Here is a 15391-nt window from a genome sequence, read left to right on the forward strand (position 1 = left end):
ACTGTTTCAGTAGAAACACTAACCTGCAAGTTTTAGCCCACTAATTAGGAAACCACAGAATACATGAAAGGTAACCAAAGAAAACATTTGTATTGTGTACATTTATGATAGTATCTCTAAGACTGATATTCCATGTATGATTTTAAACCCCAACAAAAAATATAAACCTTATTAAGCCAGCTAAATTTCAAAGTGATATTCTGTACCAGCAAATTAAAAAAAAAAAAAAAAGACATATATAACCCCCAAAGGCTCAAGATCAAACTGTCATCACTAAAAACAAATGAAAACTCATTGTCAAAGGTTATGCAGTGATGCTAAAGTCCCTGATCAAAAGATGGGAAGACATCACCTACAGTCACTGATGAGGATGAGTCACTAACTACAGAGTACCAAAGGCAAAAACCTACATGCTATGGGGTACAGTCTCTGACAAGACAGCAAGATACATGGAACTCTAAGAAGAAATTCAATTGAACAAAACTAACATCAAAATTTATGTTTAGGGGGCTGGCCTGGTGGTTCAGGCGGATGGAGCTCCGTGCTCCTGGCTCCAAAAGCTGCCGGTTCGATTCCCACATGGGCCAGTGGGCTCTCAACCACAAGGTTGCCGGCTCAATTCCTCGAGTCCCGCAAGGGATGGTGGGCTCCGCCCCCTGCAACTAAGATTGAACACGACACCTTGAGCTGAGATGCCTCCCGGATGGCTCAGTTGGTTGGAGCGTGGGCTCTCAACCACAAGGTTGCCAGTTCAATTCCTTGAGTCCCACAAGTGATGGTGGGCTGAGCCCCTTGCAACTAGCAACGGCAATGGGACTTGGAGCTGAGCTGAGCCCTCCACAACTGAGACTGAAAGGACAACAACTTGACTTGGAAAAGAAGTCCTGGAAATACACACTGTTCCCCAATAAAATCATGTTCCCCTTCCCCAATAAAAAAATCTTTTAAAAACAAATTTATATTTAGTATATTTATATCTTTGGAAGTAACTTCATACATACCTTTCCTACTTATTTTTCGGGTAGCACTTGAAGATCTCTTGGTATCCATGACAGAATCAAACACAGCTGTACTTGTAGGGGCTACTTCTAATTTGTTTTCAATGTGTCTCAGCTAAAGTTAATAAACACCATCACAACAAATAGGTTAATTCTGTAAATAAACCAGCTATGATCCATTTACATAGTTATTTAGAACTATATTGTTCAATATCTTTCTCCAAAGTAGAAAAAACTCAGGAATGTTTTACTTTAATGAATAAAATAATAGTTTTTCTTTATTTTCTACTTTATCTATACTAATAGCTGGCACAATGCTGCGCAAATTTAGACAAGAAAATCAAAAAGATTCTGAAGAATATCAGAGTTTCTATTTGTCTTGACTGATTTCTTTTAATTGTTGAGTTATTTTTAAAGCAGTACATTTTCTGACATTATATTCACTATATCATTATGCATATATCTTGTGCATTTTACATGCAAAAATGAGGAAAGAACAATTCAGGTTGACTAAAACTGAGGACTATTCAAACAGCCACAAGTTTTTATAGTCTTGTGTCTATAAAATAAGTTTCTCAATAAGGACAAAATCACAAGACAGAATTCAGGTTTCCACACACTTTACAATATAAGTCAACTTTTGATATAACCACCAATGTTCTCAATGATTTAAAAAGCAATTTCTCCTAAATAGTAGAGTATGATATGCTTACAGGAGAAAACAGAAAAGGTATAATAACAAAATGAAGTTAAAATCATCAAAATTCCACCACAGAAAGATAAAAACTTTGTAAAAAATTCTGATTTATCTTCTTTCCAATTTTTGTAATGCAGTGTACTCACAAAATTGAAATAATCCTATAATATTAATAGTTCTATATCAGGCTTTCCCCATTTATATTATGAGCCCTTATCATTCTTAAAAATGTTTTTAAATACCCAATGATTTTGAAAAACTACTAACAGCTCAGCTCTAAATTAGTTTAGCTCTAAATTAAATTGGAGGATAGAAACTATTCCTAAACAGTAGATGCATAACGCTATGCAGGAGAGAAAGAATACAGATTGCTGTGTTTATGGGGCCAAAATCTGACCCTGCCGTATGACCAAATCTAGATTATAGCACCTTTTCCAGACTGATTTTCAAACCAGTTCAAAAGCTAAGGGGACAGAAATTACCATATTCAAACTGTAAAGAAACAGGTGATTCAAATTCAGGGAGAATATAAAAGAAAACAAAAAAGGACATAATAGAAGAGTAATGTGCAGAGAAAGCAAATGAAAAAGAAAAGCAAAAGGAAGGGGTCTCCCTTTGAAGGGACTATGCATTACTTGCCCAATGTGGCTTCCTAAACTCCAGACAAGATTGGACAGAACACAAATCAGAACAGGTTGCCCACAGCCATTCTTCTCCAGTAGCGCTAAAGGAAACCGTCTATTATTGCCACAATAAGAGGAGGTAACTCACAGTCCACTCAGGAAGTAGTTGTTCCTTTCACTTCCTCTGACTGAGCCTTCTACACAGACACACAGCCCCACTTTCCCAAATTCATCCTATGTTTTAAATCTTCATCTCAACATACCACATGAACAGATTTATTAATGGAAAATAAGGAACACAAATTATTGTAATATTTTATGTCATACATTTTATGTTAATGTTCCTGATACCTAACGTAGTGTCTTGACTAGTCTTTTACTATTTAATAGTTGTCATTAATGTTCACTTTGTAATATATGGTATGTAACTTCTTACCAAAATGTTTGTTTTTCTATCAGAAAAGCACAGTAGAAAAAATTGTAATATATTCACTCATAATAGGAAATCAATTTTAAACCAGAGAAAAATAAATGGAAGCTATAACTACTCACAGCAGCCTTGGTCTGAGAAAGTGCATCCCACGATGTGGTTATATCTGCTGAGGAACATCGAAATTCACTGCATTAGAATCTCTGAAGTGGACCTCAGAACCTGCATTTTAATAAGCTCCCAAACACACTGAAAAGTTTGAGAACCACTTCATTAAACAGAACTATTTCTCAGCAAGTGCTGTGTTATGTTGAGTCAAAACACGGTTCTTCTCCCAGTATATGGTTTAGAGCCGTATTACACACAACTCATCTTAGTCCTTCTGATAGCTGGAATATCCCACACCCACACCCCACCAGACATCTCCAACAATGTACCCCAATGACCTGAACAAATATAAAATTCTGTATTGCATTGCATTTTACATCATACTGTGTAAAGATTAGAAAACTATTCCAGACTTTGATCTACTAGTAGAAACAAAGGTAAAATCTAAGTATTCTTTCAGATAACAGCCCTTCAAATAGTATGAGGCCTTGTATTTCCCGAGTCATCTTTCTCGAGGATATTTTCATTCGCTCCAAATGCTCATACGACATGATTTCAGATCCCTCACAAACCCAATAATCTTCCTCTAGATATACTCTAGAGGAAGAGTTTGTCAATGTCACTCAAAAATATCATACTCTAAAGTTACTCCCAATGCATCATTTAAAAACCGTTCAACGAGACTATTACTTTGTTATCTGCACATTGTATAAGTTTGTAACTGTATTAAGAGCTGTAGTATATCATTTATTGACATTAAGTCCGAATTTCTAAGAAATTGTAGAAACCTAATTTTACGTATACTAAGTCTATTAAAAAGGATTTTTTACTTTATAAAACAGTTCACCATAGGATGACACTGATGGTGAGGTCCTTTGTATTTTTAAAACAAAATTAAATTTTAAAAAGTATCCATTTTTATAAATCAAAGCATATGTAAAATTTTCATTTATTGATTAGGCCAGAATTTTATACATATGACCCAAACAAGGCCCTAAGTTCAGTTTCAAAACCAACAACAACTCATACCTTGAACAGTATCCTTGCTTTGAGAATTCCTTGGATTTGGTAAAGGCACCTCTTTTGATTTGCTGCTCCTCATCCTGCCAATTTACCTACAATTACATCACCAGCATTCATTGATCACCAATATTATAATGTCAGTAAAGAAAATGCCCTGACTTATCGTGCCTTTCATTAAAGTCAGAAAAAGAATTTGTCATCTCTAAGTTATCTTTATACCCTCTTAAGAATTCCTGATATTCTAATACCTTAGTAGGTCTATTCTTTATGTAAGAATATACACAAGATATAAAACATCACCATTCTCTATAAAAATAGAAAAACGAATTATTGAGGAAAAAATACAATGAAAAAATCTCTTTATAGAAAGAAGAGAATCTAATCTGTCAAGCGCATTCTATCTTGAAAGTATAAACTTTAATATGCAAAATGCCTTTTCCAACCACTTTAAAGTGTTTACCAAATCAAACATTAAACATATTCAACATCATTTCTTGGGCAACAATGAAACTACCTTCCCAGTTAAATGTTTTATAGCAAACATGACAACAACTATATTCTATAGCCATATGGAAATTTTGGAATTACTTACTTATTGAACATTTGTGTATTCTCTTTTGCCTATTTAATCCGTCAAGAATTAAGAGAGGTGAACAACACTGTCTTTAAAATGTTTCTCTGTTATGGTATATAAACACATACCTCCATAAAGTTGTTAAAAAAATTTTATAAAGACACTTTTCTAATTTCTCATCTTCCCCTTGCCACTGCTCAGAGCATCATTTTTACCCTAAATTATGGTAAAAAGCTTCCTAAATTATACTGTTCCTAATCTATTCTCCATACTGCAACCAAAGTTACCTTTCTAAAACAGAACCTAACTACTTGCTTTTATAACTGTCCAATGCCTATCACCCTACGGGGAAAAGTTCCAAATTCCTTAGCAGGATGGAGCTTGGAAGCCTTCAAGTGTTGATTCACAGTCTTACCCGTTGCTATCTTCACTGTACACCAACTGTTCCTGTCAAATAGCCACACCTAGAGTGCATTCTCTGCACACCTAGAAATATTCATTATCTATCTCCCTATCTTCTTTTCCTAAATTTTCTGACAGTAAAATTCTTCAAGGCCAAACTCTAATGTCATCACCTACAGATCTTTTCCAGACTGTGCTTTAATAGAATTACTACTTCATCTATTTCCCACAGCATTCTGTTCACTTTTTATAGCCCTTATTATCAAGCACACACACACACTCACCCATTCATTTAATGAGTATTAGGTGAACACTTAATGCTCACAATCTAATTGGAAGAGGAACATATGAACGACATATAATGTGATGAGTTATATAATAAAGTTACAAAGCGCATATGTATATCAGTCTCCCCACAAGGTTGTCCTTAAGGACTACCTATATCTTCTAACTCATCTTCTTATCAACAGAACTGTCAATGAATAAACAAACGGCAGTGCTGGAAGCTATTATGATCTCAATATAAACAGAAAAGAATAAAGAGGAATCACAGGCATAGCTGCCAGTGAAAGGACGAATAGGGTGGGGAGTGGGGTAAATCAACAAAAGTGACAAGAAACATGATCACAGTAGCAGAAGAGGTGGTTAAAAAGCCAGGCTGGGAAACTATTCATAAAAAAGGAAGAGGAACACAATTAACATACACTACTAGGCCAGTAAGCCAGGGGGGAGAAAAAGAAAGAAAAACTGGGGAATGGAATTCACAACTAATTTGCAAGTAGCCTGTAAGAATAAACTACAAGGCCCATACACAAAAAGCTTAATTGCCCTTGCTGATGATAACAGGGAAAAGAAGAGGGATACAGGTGGCCATATAATAAATGAAATGTATGATACCATGGAAACAATGGGAGTCATTTGATAAAAGCCCATCATCATTAATGTGCAATGAATCAGAAAACTAGAGCAAAAGATAATGCTATTGCTCTGGCTATAATCAAGTAAGAGCCTTATTATGATTAGGCAAAAAAAAAAAAAAAAGCACAAGAACTACTATGTATAAACTGTATATATACTGGAGGTCCATTTATTCACTCTCTGGACATGAACAGGTAATTAGCAGTTAAACTGGGGCAATAAAACACTGCCATCTAGATTCATTAAACAGCAGAAAAGGAAGACGACATTTCCCCCAGCTACGCAGCCAGAGCAAAAACTAACCACTAGACCCATGGCTTCAACCTCACACAAAAAAAATCTTTGTGTTTCTTGGAGGGGAACGGTGTGGCCCCACCTAACGATTCTTTGCAGGGATTACTAGAGGGGTCCTACTGCTATGTCAGACCACAACTTGGCACACACGTCCACACTATTAAGAATTCTGCTGGCCACCAAATACCCTGATTCTGGAAGGATGGTGATGTCGCTGAGTACCCATCCTCAACAGACCCAAACTCCGCCTGACCTACGGTGAAACGCAGTGGCAAAGTCTCCACAATACACGAGCATCTAACGGACAGTAAGTGGCCAGAATCCTAACATGGAAACTGGAGTAACTGTCCTGGATCGTATGCAATTCATTCTATCAGGAAAGCCAATGTATTCCTTCTAAAACCCATACCAGTATCATTCCTTCTCCTCAAATCCTACAAGTCAAAGTGAGTTGACAGAGGGAGGTGAAGCACCTAACACTTTTTTCATCTATTATCATTTTTTTTCATTCTCTGATATAGTCTCACTTAAGAAACTTTACTTAAAAGTAGGGAAACATTTATATCCATGCCCAAAAAAACAAATCTGGCATATTCTCTTCAAGTATCAGTAGTATATTTTCCTCTTTTTCCCATTCACCTCCTATTTTCTTTTCTGATATTTTTCCTTCTTGCTTTGCTGTTTTCCATATTAATCTCTTACCTGACTGCCTCTCCTCCCTTTCTTACCTTTAATTTTCTGATTTCTATATCTAATATTCATATTTATACCATACATGTTTAACTTTTCTAAATCTAAAAAAGGGATTATCTCTATGAATAAAACTACAATGTAATAAAATTTCTCTCACAACTCAAAAAGACCTTTACCACACTGAACAAGATATGCAATATAACATACACACGCAGATATATATACTCGTACGTATATGTGAATACGTATTTATTGAAACATAACATAACAAGCTTGGCTTCTTTTTTAAAAATCTGAATACATGATGAGAACGGGTACTAAGGTTAATGTACAAAATATAAGTCTTAAGATGCCAGTATAACATTTCAAAATGCACCTCTGGTCAAAGAATCATCATATCTGCTAATTGTTTCTTCCACGGCAAGTAGGAACACACAGAAAACATCTTTTGTATTTAAATATTTTTACATACGATACTTGAAAGTCCTTATTCCCTCCACTCACACTCTATAGCTAGTTTTCAAGCCTGTAAAGACAACTCTCTCTCAAACCGCCCGTACGTGCAGCCCGTCATCCCCACCGCAAGGACTTTCAGAGCAGCCACCGACGCCTCCCTCCAGGCAGCTGCGGAGCCGACTCCTGAGCCTCTTTCTCAAGCAGCTCTAGGAGCGGAACCACCCGGATCACATGTTATAAACAGATGCAGAGGCTCCACCCCCAAGAGATTCTCAATCAGTGGGGCTGTGAAGACGCCTAATAGCAGTAGTTTTAAAGGTCTACAGGCCTCCCAGCACAGAGCAGCTCTGAGCACTACACGTCTAGAGATTATCTTCAATTCTACTCTTTGAAACCTGACGCCTCCAAAAACACTGTTGATTCCATAAAAACAAGCATTGGTGGAGAAAACCAATCCTGTTTCACAACAACCTGAGAACATCTCTCCTCCGAAGCTAGAACACCTGACAGCAAAAATCCCTTTAAAACAGAAGCCAAAATTGCAGCCCCTAGCCCCTCTAACACTATGGGGGTGACCATGAGGGCAGTTAATAACCACAGCTACCATTTTCTGTGTTCCTTCTATGTGGCCAAGGACTGCATTGTTTCCCATCTATGCTTCCTACTCCCCATCACAACCCGTGAGGCAACTATTCATGTCTCGATTTTAATGATGAAGAAACAGTATCAGACAGACTCCAGAACTAATCCAAGGTCATTCAACTAATGAGTGACAGAACTAGAAATTGAATCTCCATCTCTGTCTCTCAAACCTCTGAAAGCCTCCAACAGTTATTTACATAATGCCTCTCATAATATTCATACTCAGCCACCACTATAACACAATCTCCTAGCCTCTCCTACAATTTCATCATGAGGCCCCTGGCTTTCCCACCTAGATTATATCCTCCTTAGAACTTCTGTTCCATTAACTTCTATGCACTTGAACTTTTAGAGAATCTCATTTAACCAGCGTTCCTCAACTGTTATCAAACTCACTCCAAAAGGCAGAGCTTCCTTACAAATATCTACAGATGAAGATTTTTATTCTCCCCTCTCTCCTAAACAGGGCAGGTGAGATGCTTTAGTAAACTCTTTGGTCCATCACCCCCCCCCCCCACCACACTGGCAGCAGATTGTATTCCTGCACACTCATGAAAAACCTTTTCCTCAAGCTGACCCGTGCCATCCATTAATTTAACAAATAACTGCTGAGTGCTAAGCATGCAATAGGAATGACGAGAGCTTAGCAGTGGGGACATAGCTGTGCCAAGAATAAACATGGTCCCCACATTCAAGGAGTCCAAAAGCTGGCTTTGGAAGGTTGATATTCAACAAATATTAGAAATGGGATAAAAATAATTAAGGAAAAAATGCAAGTGCTATGAAAACACAAAGAGAAGGAACTCATCTAAAATGTGAAGTAGAGAGGACAGTGTCATTTAATCCAAGATCTAAAGGATGAATAAAGAATTTAGCTAAGGGTAGGCAAGGAAGAGCTTTCCAGGCAATAGAAAGAATGTATGAATAGTCCTGAGACAGAAAAGACATGACAGTTGAAGTCCTATGCGTTGGACAGAGAAAATGGTGCGAGAGGAAGCTGGAGAAGGAAAGGAACAAGATCACGCAGGGCCTCTGACATGATTTCACTGCTGTGTTCAAAGGACCGAGTGTGGCCACTCTTCTCAAGCACTGAACAGTTTTCAGAAATCAGTAACACAGAATCTGTATCACTCTGTTGCACTGTCTCCTTACCGTACTGCAAGCTTTTTAAGTTTCAGAAAACTTAAAAATACTTTTATTAATCAAGTAAGTGACTCAAGAGTTTCAGTCTATTGCCCATTTTACTGTGAGTTTAACTGGCATCTTGGAGAGAAACAAGTTGTTTCATGCAAAAGCTAAAGCATAAATGAACAATACTGCTTTGTTCACATTAAAGTCAAGTATCCTAAGAACTAAAACAGAAACTACATTTGACATGGTTCTATTTGCATCATGTAAAATATAAATGAAAGCTCATACTGTACTTCATTTATTACATATAGATCCATCCTTCTCTCCATCCACTCATCATTTCGTCTTATTTTTGATGTACTACAAATTTAATTTCAGATGTCAGTACAGTTTTCCATAAATAGCATGCATCTCATCAGGAAATAAATAAATAAATAAAAACAAATGAAAGCTCAAAACAATAATCAACTTCCAAAGTCAGCTACGGATGACTCTAATTTGCCAAAAGAAAATGGATACACAATTTCACTAAGGCTGTAATAAGTTATATAAAAGGAATCTGGTTAACATGCTATGAACCAAAAGCAGAAGGGTCGGTAAGTCAAATAATGATGCAACTTTATAAAATGATTTGACTTCTAATAGCAAACAATATCACCAAAATATTCCCCTCATCAGTACAGAAAACTAACAGCCAAGAAACTGAAAAGAATTATATTTACCATTTACCTTTCCCTCTTACCATGCAGCCTAGGAGTTCATAACTAGGCGAATGGGGAATGAATGGAAACAATAACTTTTAGAGGAAAGGCGCCATAAAAATATTCATCTATTTCCAAATCTCCCCACCTCCATGTTCTCTCAAGAAACTTCAACCATTAATTATATTTTCTCTCATGTGTATCTCTTTCTTCCTCCCCTCTCCAAGATTCTTCCTATCAGCATTTATACTTAATCAAGTCTTCTTACTTAAAACAAACAAAAAAGTCCTTCCACCCACCTCCACTACTGCTCTCTTTTTCCTTCACAAACTTCTCAAAAAAATTGAATGCATTCTGTCTCCACTTAGAGCTTACTTTTCAATCACTCTTCAAGCAATCCCAGTGTGGTTGCCACCGCCATTTCTTTACAACACAACAGCTCTCACTAAAATCACCAAAACCTCATCTCCAAAACTAATGGGTATTTTCTAATAAAAAGTTCTCAACCTGCCTGACTTCTTGGCAGCCTTCCTCACAGCTGACCACTCTCCTGACACTCTTTCCCTTGGCTTCCATCCACTCCACTCTGATTTTCCATCCCCTCCACTCTGATTTTCCATCCCCTCTCCACTTCTTTCTCATTCTCCTTTGCTAGCTAGTCCTTCTCCTTTAAATCTTAGGAGTCAAGAGGGTTTGACCTTGAGCTCTTTTCTAACACTAAACTCTCCCCTGGGTGACCGCAGCCATGCTCAAGGCTTCAAATAGCATCCACATGCCGATGACTGCCAAGACTCCAGTCCAGATCTGTGCTATCCTAACCCACATATCAAACTGCTAATTTAGTCATCTCAAAGGCATATCAAACTAGACATCTCCAAAAGCCAACTCATGATGATTCCCCAAAAGCAAATGAGGTATTCCCTATCTCAGTCCAGTTGCACAAGCCAGAAACAGCCGTAAGAGGTGATTATACTATGTGCCTCTAAGGTCCCTGTCTACTGTGAATTTAGAGTCTAAACCCTGAGTTCTCAGTGTGGTACAGGGATCTCTCAGCGTCTATGAGATCTTTGGGGGAGGAGGGGTGTTTCTGAAGTCAAAACTATTTCCATAATAGTATTAAGGTATTATTTGTGTTTTTCACTCTCATTCTGAGTGTGTATAGTGGAGTTTCCCAAAGGCTACAGGACATATGATATCACAACAGATTGAATGCAGAAGCAGATACGTATGAGAATCCAGATGTCTTCTATTAAGCCAGACATTAAAGAGTTGAAAAATGTCAAACAATGTCACTCTTTTCACTAAATGGTTGTTTTTTTGTTTTTTTTGAAAATGTAGTTATTTTTCATTTAAAAAGGTTACTTGTTAATATATATGTTTACTGTTATTGAAAGTAAATATGTTGAAAATTTCTAATACAGTAAATAATACATCTAGCCCACATAAACAAAAGCTCTTCGAGTTTTCAGTAACTCAGGAGTATGAAGTGGTCTTGACACCAAAAAGTTTGAGAAATCTTGTTCTACACCTATTGTATATACACAAGTAAGATGTAAGACGACATTTTGAAGTAGCCAGTTCTCAATTATGTTCTAGCAGCAAATGTTCCTTTCACATTTGACAGTGCTCTCCTTCAGTCAGACTGATTCAGCTGTTATTTATTGGGGTCCTACTACGTGCCAGGCACTAGGAATAAAGGATGAAAGAAACGACTGCATTCTGGCTCTCAGAAAGTTTTTTCCATAGCTCTGCTACATTTCAGGCTTCTCATCTCTACCAGACCCTATGAAACAACCATCCACCTGAAAGGTTGAGAAAAGACAAGCCTATAATAGTAGTACTAACTAGTCTCAATGTACAATGGACAAATGTGGGAGGGACCAGGCTAGGAAAAGCGGAAAACTTTCCATCTCTAAGTCTGACCTATGACACCGTTCCGAGTCAACCATCAATAACCAACGCTCCCAGAGCATAACGTACAAATGACCTAAGAATTTAGCTTCACTTCCCTTTACATATAAAATACAAACCTCCACGACGACTTTGACAAATACTAGGTTGAGCTACTGTAATCCAGGAAACCCAGGAAAAACGATGTCCTATTCGGTGCCAGTGTGGTCTCTGGAGTATAGGAGACGAGATGAGGATCACAAAGAACACCGTGTCCCCCACTGATGTGAAGGAACTAAACTAGAGAAACCGAACGGATTGAGTCTTTTACTCAAGAAGAACAGAAAAACAAACAAAACCCTAAAAATAGGAGCCTACATTTGGCTCTCACACTTTCTAGTTATCCTGCATATTTCCTCTTCAAATTAATTTCAAGGAATATCTCTCCAAGAAAGTATCTTATATTTGCAAGTCTGGATTATTTTTCACCCTAAAGCGTAAAGCTTCCACGACCGCAGCTTCCCTGATACATAAGGAACTTAACACTGGTTAACTCCAAGGAGAGGCAGTGAGGGTCCATGATAGGAAGCCGATTTTTCAGTGGATGTGTTTTTGAATTCTTGAAAAACAGGTGCACTTATCACTTTTTGAAGGGAAAACAACAACAAAAAAAACAGGAAAATTTTTGAAAAGTTTCCTTCCGTAGTCAGTAACTTAGCTAATTTAGAGGCTGTCAAGGAAACAAAGACAACCACTTTTTCTTCCACTGGAAGCTTCTATGCACTCCTTGCCCTAGGGCAGTGGCTCCCGCTTTATCCTACCGCCTCCCGACACCGTTCTGTACACATCTGTCTCTTACATGGGACGGTGGGGACGACGTTTTACTCCTTTCCCATCCCCGGCCCAGTCCATGCACAGCACACAGCGCACTCTAGGTGCCCCACTCCTGTTTGCCGACTGACGCTGGTCTCATGGAGAAGTCTCAGAATCCAATTCTGAAATGCAAAAAGGGCACATGAAAAGGCCAGAAGAAAACAACAACAACAACACGAAAACAACAACGGGTATTTCATACAATACGAAGAGCTTAACCATCCTTAAGCAGAAAGTTTTTTTCACGGTAACATGTAAGAAAAGAAAATACCAGTTATGTGTACATATGCATTTTATATTTTAAAACAAGCTCAAAGCTAAAAAGAAATTCTTCACTAAAATTCTTACTTCATAGATGTAGACATGCAAATCTATGAAAAATGAATGAAATGAAGCCTGTTAATTTGTAGCCAGTGCTATTACTCACAACTGATGGTTAAATCTATTTTTAAAAAGGGAGAGATGCCACAATTCCATCAGCAGCTTTTACAAGTCCACTACAACCACAAAAACTTTAAGTGCTTAACTTTTTAAAAATCACCAAACCGCAACCTTACCATAGATAAACCAGTCTTCTGTTTGCAAAAATATCCTTCTAAAATTCATCACACAAACGTAGCATCTACACAAATTTGCAGAGATGCGTCTGTTATGTAAGTGCATTTGTAACTAATCACAGAACAAAGCATATTAAAACTGGAAGTTAGGGATCATCTGGCCTCATGGTTTTCAAATATTAGTAATGACCATTAGTAGGTACAAAAAAAAAAAACCTGAACAGAATTAAACAGACCATAGCAAGGTATCGAGGTGTACTGAAAGTAGTAAGGGTCTTCTTATTTCTTTTTTAAGTAAAATTTTCATTCCATTTTATATATAGATCTATATGAATATTATGGCCCCGTGGAAAATATATTTCTTACTCTGGGTGTCCTAGTCAAGAGTTCTAGAGGTTCCCAAGCTTGTTCTCGGAAACCTTAGTGTCTCAGTATTTTTTTCATGGTGCCCCTAATTTTTTTCATGGTGCCAAAAAAATACCAGCTGTTTCATTTCTTAGGTAGTTAGGTCCATACAACTTGGTCAGTATTTCTGTCCTAACTTTAAAAAATACATATAAATTGAAAGAAATAATATTTTATTAAATAACCACAAGTACTTAATTAATGGGATGTGCACACCTAATAGACATTATACAACTTCTCAAACCTTGAAATCACTTTGGACACCATCACTTTCCTTTACTGTTTCACATGGACTTTCGCACAGGACGTGCTTTTGATCACAGCAACCAAGCTTTTTGAAGACATACTGTCATCACAGGGGCTGCAGCACAATCTCATGAGTACTACCTCAAATTAAACGTTTCAGCAGTGTCCCACACGTCATATGTCCCACAGAGATCCCACAGCTGTCAAATATTACTGTTTCCCTCAAAAATGTGAAACTACCCCAGAGTGCCTGTCTGAGTTCATTACGGTGCTCCAAGTTAACTTGGGGCACAGCTTGGGAATCTTGGGTTTAAAAAATACTGATCTAGCCTATGTACTCACTTTGTAAATCAAGAAATAAGATTTAAGGTCACCAACTAGTAGAAACAGAAATATACTTATTAGGGATTTTCATAGATTAAGTTTAACCTTCCAACATAGTTTTGAAATAGAACCTAATCATGTAATATGAGCCTATATGATCAATCACTATTACTCTGTACTTATGTAAATAATCAGGCCAAGTCTTATGAGACCAGACTTTGCAAACAAATTAGACTTATTTTGATTATCTTTAATAGAAATGTGGGTGAGTGTAGAGAGGTTTTTTTGTTTTTAAATGGAAAACTAGAATGCTTCCTTGTGGGTTCTGTCTGGCACATTTGCCAACCGTTACCAAATCCTAAATTCTTCTGGCTACAACTCTCCATATTAATGTTTCCAATTTTTCTCCCTTCTATCTTGGAATCATGAGAACCCGAGCTGCCTTTCTCCCCCCAAAGTTTTACAAGCTGAAGCTGGATGACTTAACATAAATTAAAAGAAAAACGACCGTAAGAGATCATGTATTGGCAACTTTCATGCTGCCCAGTGTACAGACCACTCAGAAAGTTCAACAGCACAGGATGCCTTCATGAGAGCCATTCTAACTGGAAATTTCTTCAGGTGGCCACTGCCATCCCCACTCTACCACCTAAAGACGCCTCAAGCTCAAGATTTCATTCTGTTGATGAAATCTGTAGGTCTCTGAAAAACTATATTTGAAAACGAATTTATATGACTGTATAATAGAGGAAAAATTCTGCTTTAATATTTTCTTTGTTTAGAAAAAAGTTTGCAAAAATTATAAAAGTGGGACTTAAGATAATAGAAAAATGTCTAATGTAAGAAAAGGAAACTCATCCACTCCCCCAGGGATAACACAGCTAATAGAATATTTCTATCCTCACGGACCCTTTTCCATACACATGCAAATCAAAAGCAAATCAAATTACATTTCTTTGCCTGTTTGTTTTTTTTACAAAACTGAATTATATTCCAGTGTCGTGTACTTGATTTTTTTCCACTCAATATTATATAATGAACATTCTTCCATGTCAGTACATAAGAGTAAATGCAAACACTTATGTGCTTATTATGCTTACTTAGGGTTTAAGTATTAACTCATTTAATTCTCACAAGAGCCCGTAGGAAATAACTACAATCACATCCACTGTCTAGATGAATTTTAATAACCTGCTAATGGTCACAGCTAATAGATGATGCAGTTAGGATTTGGACCCTGAAAGTCGGCCCCATGGTACCTGTGCTCAACGATACACTCAGCTACTTCTCAACCTGTTAACAGGTGCAGAGTACCTCACAGCATAAACATACTAAAATGTTAACTACTGCCCTACCAATGGACATTTAGGACACTTTCTTGTTATTTATAAATGTTAATGACATTT

At 37.2% G+C, this 15391-nt stretch overlaps 1 protein-coding gene across 8 annotated transcripts in view; it reads right to left on the reverse strand.

Annotated features, from left to right (window-relative positions):
• The window catches only part of CEP350 (centrosomal protein 350), a 110398-nt gene that overhangs the window by 91059 nt on the left and 3948 nt on the right, over positions 1-15391 (reverse strand). For 4 of the 8 annotated variants that reach the window (XM_081027003.1, XM_081027000.1, XM_081027004.1 and 1 more), the window contains exons 2-5: positions 12440-12575; positions 3886-3971; positions 2871-2914; positions 1002-1113 (exon numbers count right to left, since the gene is read on the reverse strand). In XM_081027003.1, coding sequence (XP_080883129.1) covers positions 1002-1113; positions 2871-2914; positions 3886-3958 — 229 coding nt within the window. In that variant the 5' untranslated portion in view covers positions 3959-3971; positions 12440-12575. Of the gene's footprint in view, positions 1-1001; positions 1114-2870; positions 2918-3885; positions 3972-12439; positions 12576-15391 lie in introns of those variants that run through there. The other 4 variants (XM_081027002.1, XM_081026999.1, XM_081027001.1 and 1 more) reach the window with 2 other exon arrangements.

The sequence above is a fragment of the Rhinolophus hipposideros genome (genome assembly GCF_964194185.1).
Source record: "Rhinolophus hipposideros genome assembly, chromosome: 19".
NCBI classification, from domain to species: Eukaryota; Metazoa; Chordata; class Mammalia; order Chiroptera; family Rhinolophidae; genus Rhinolophus; species Rhinolophus hipposideros.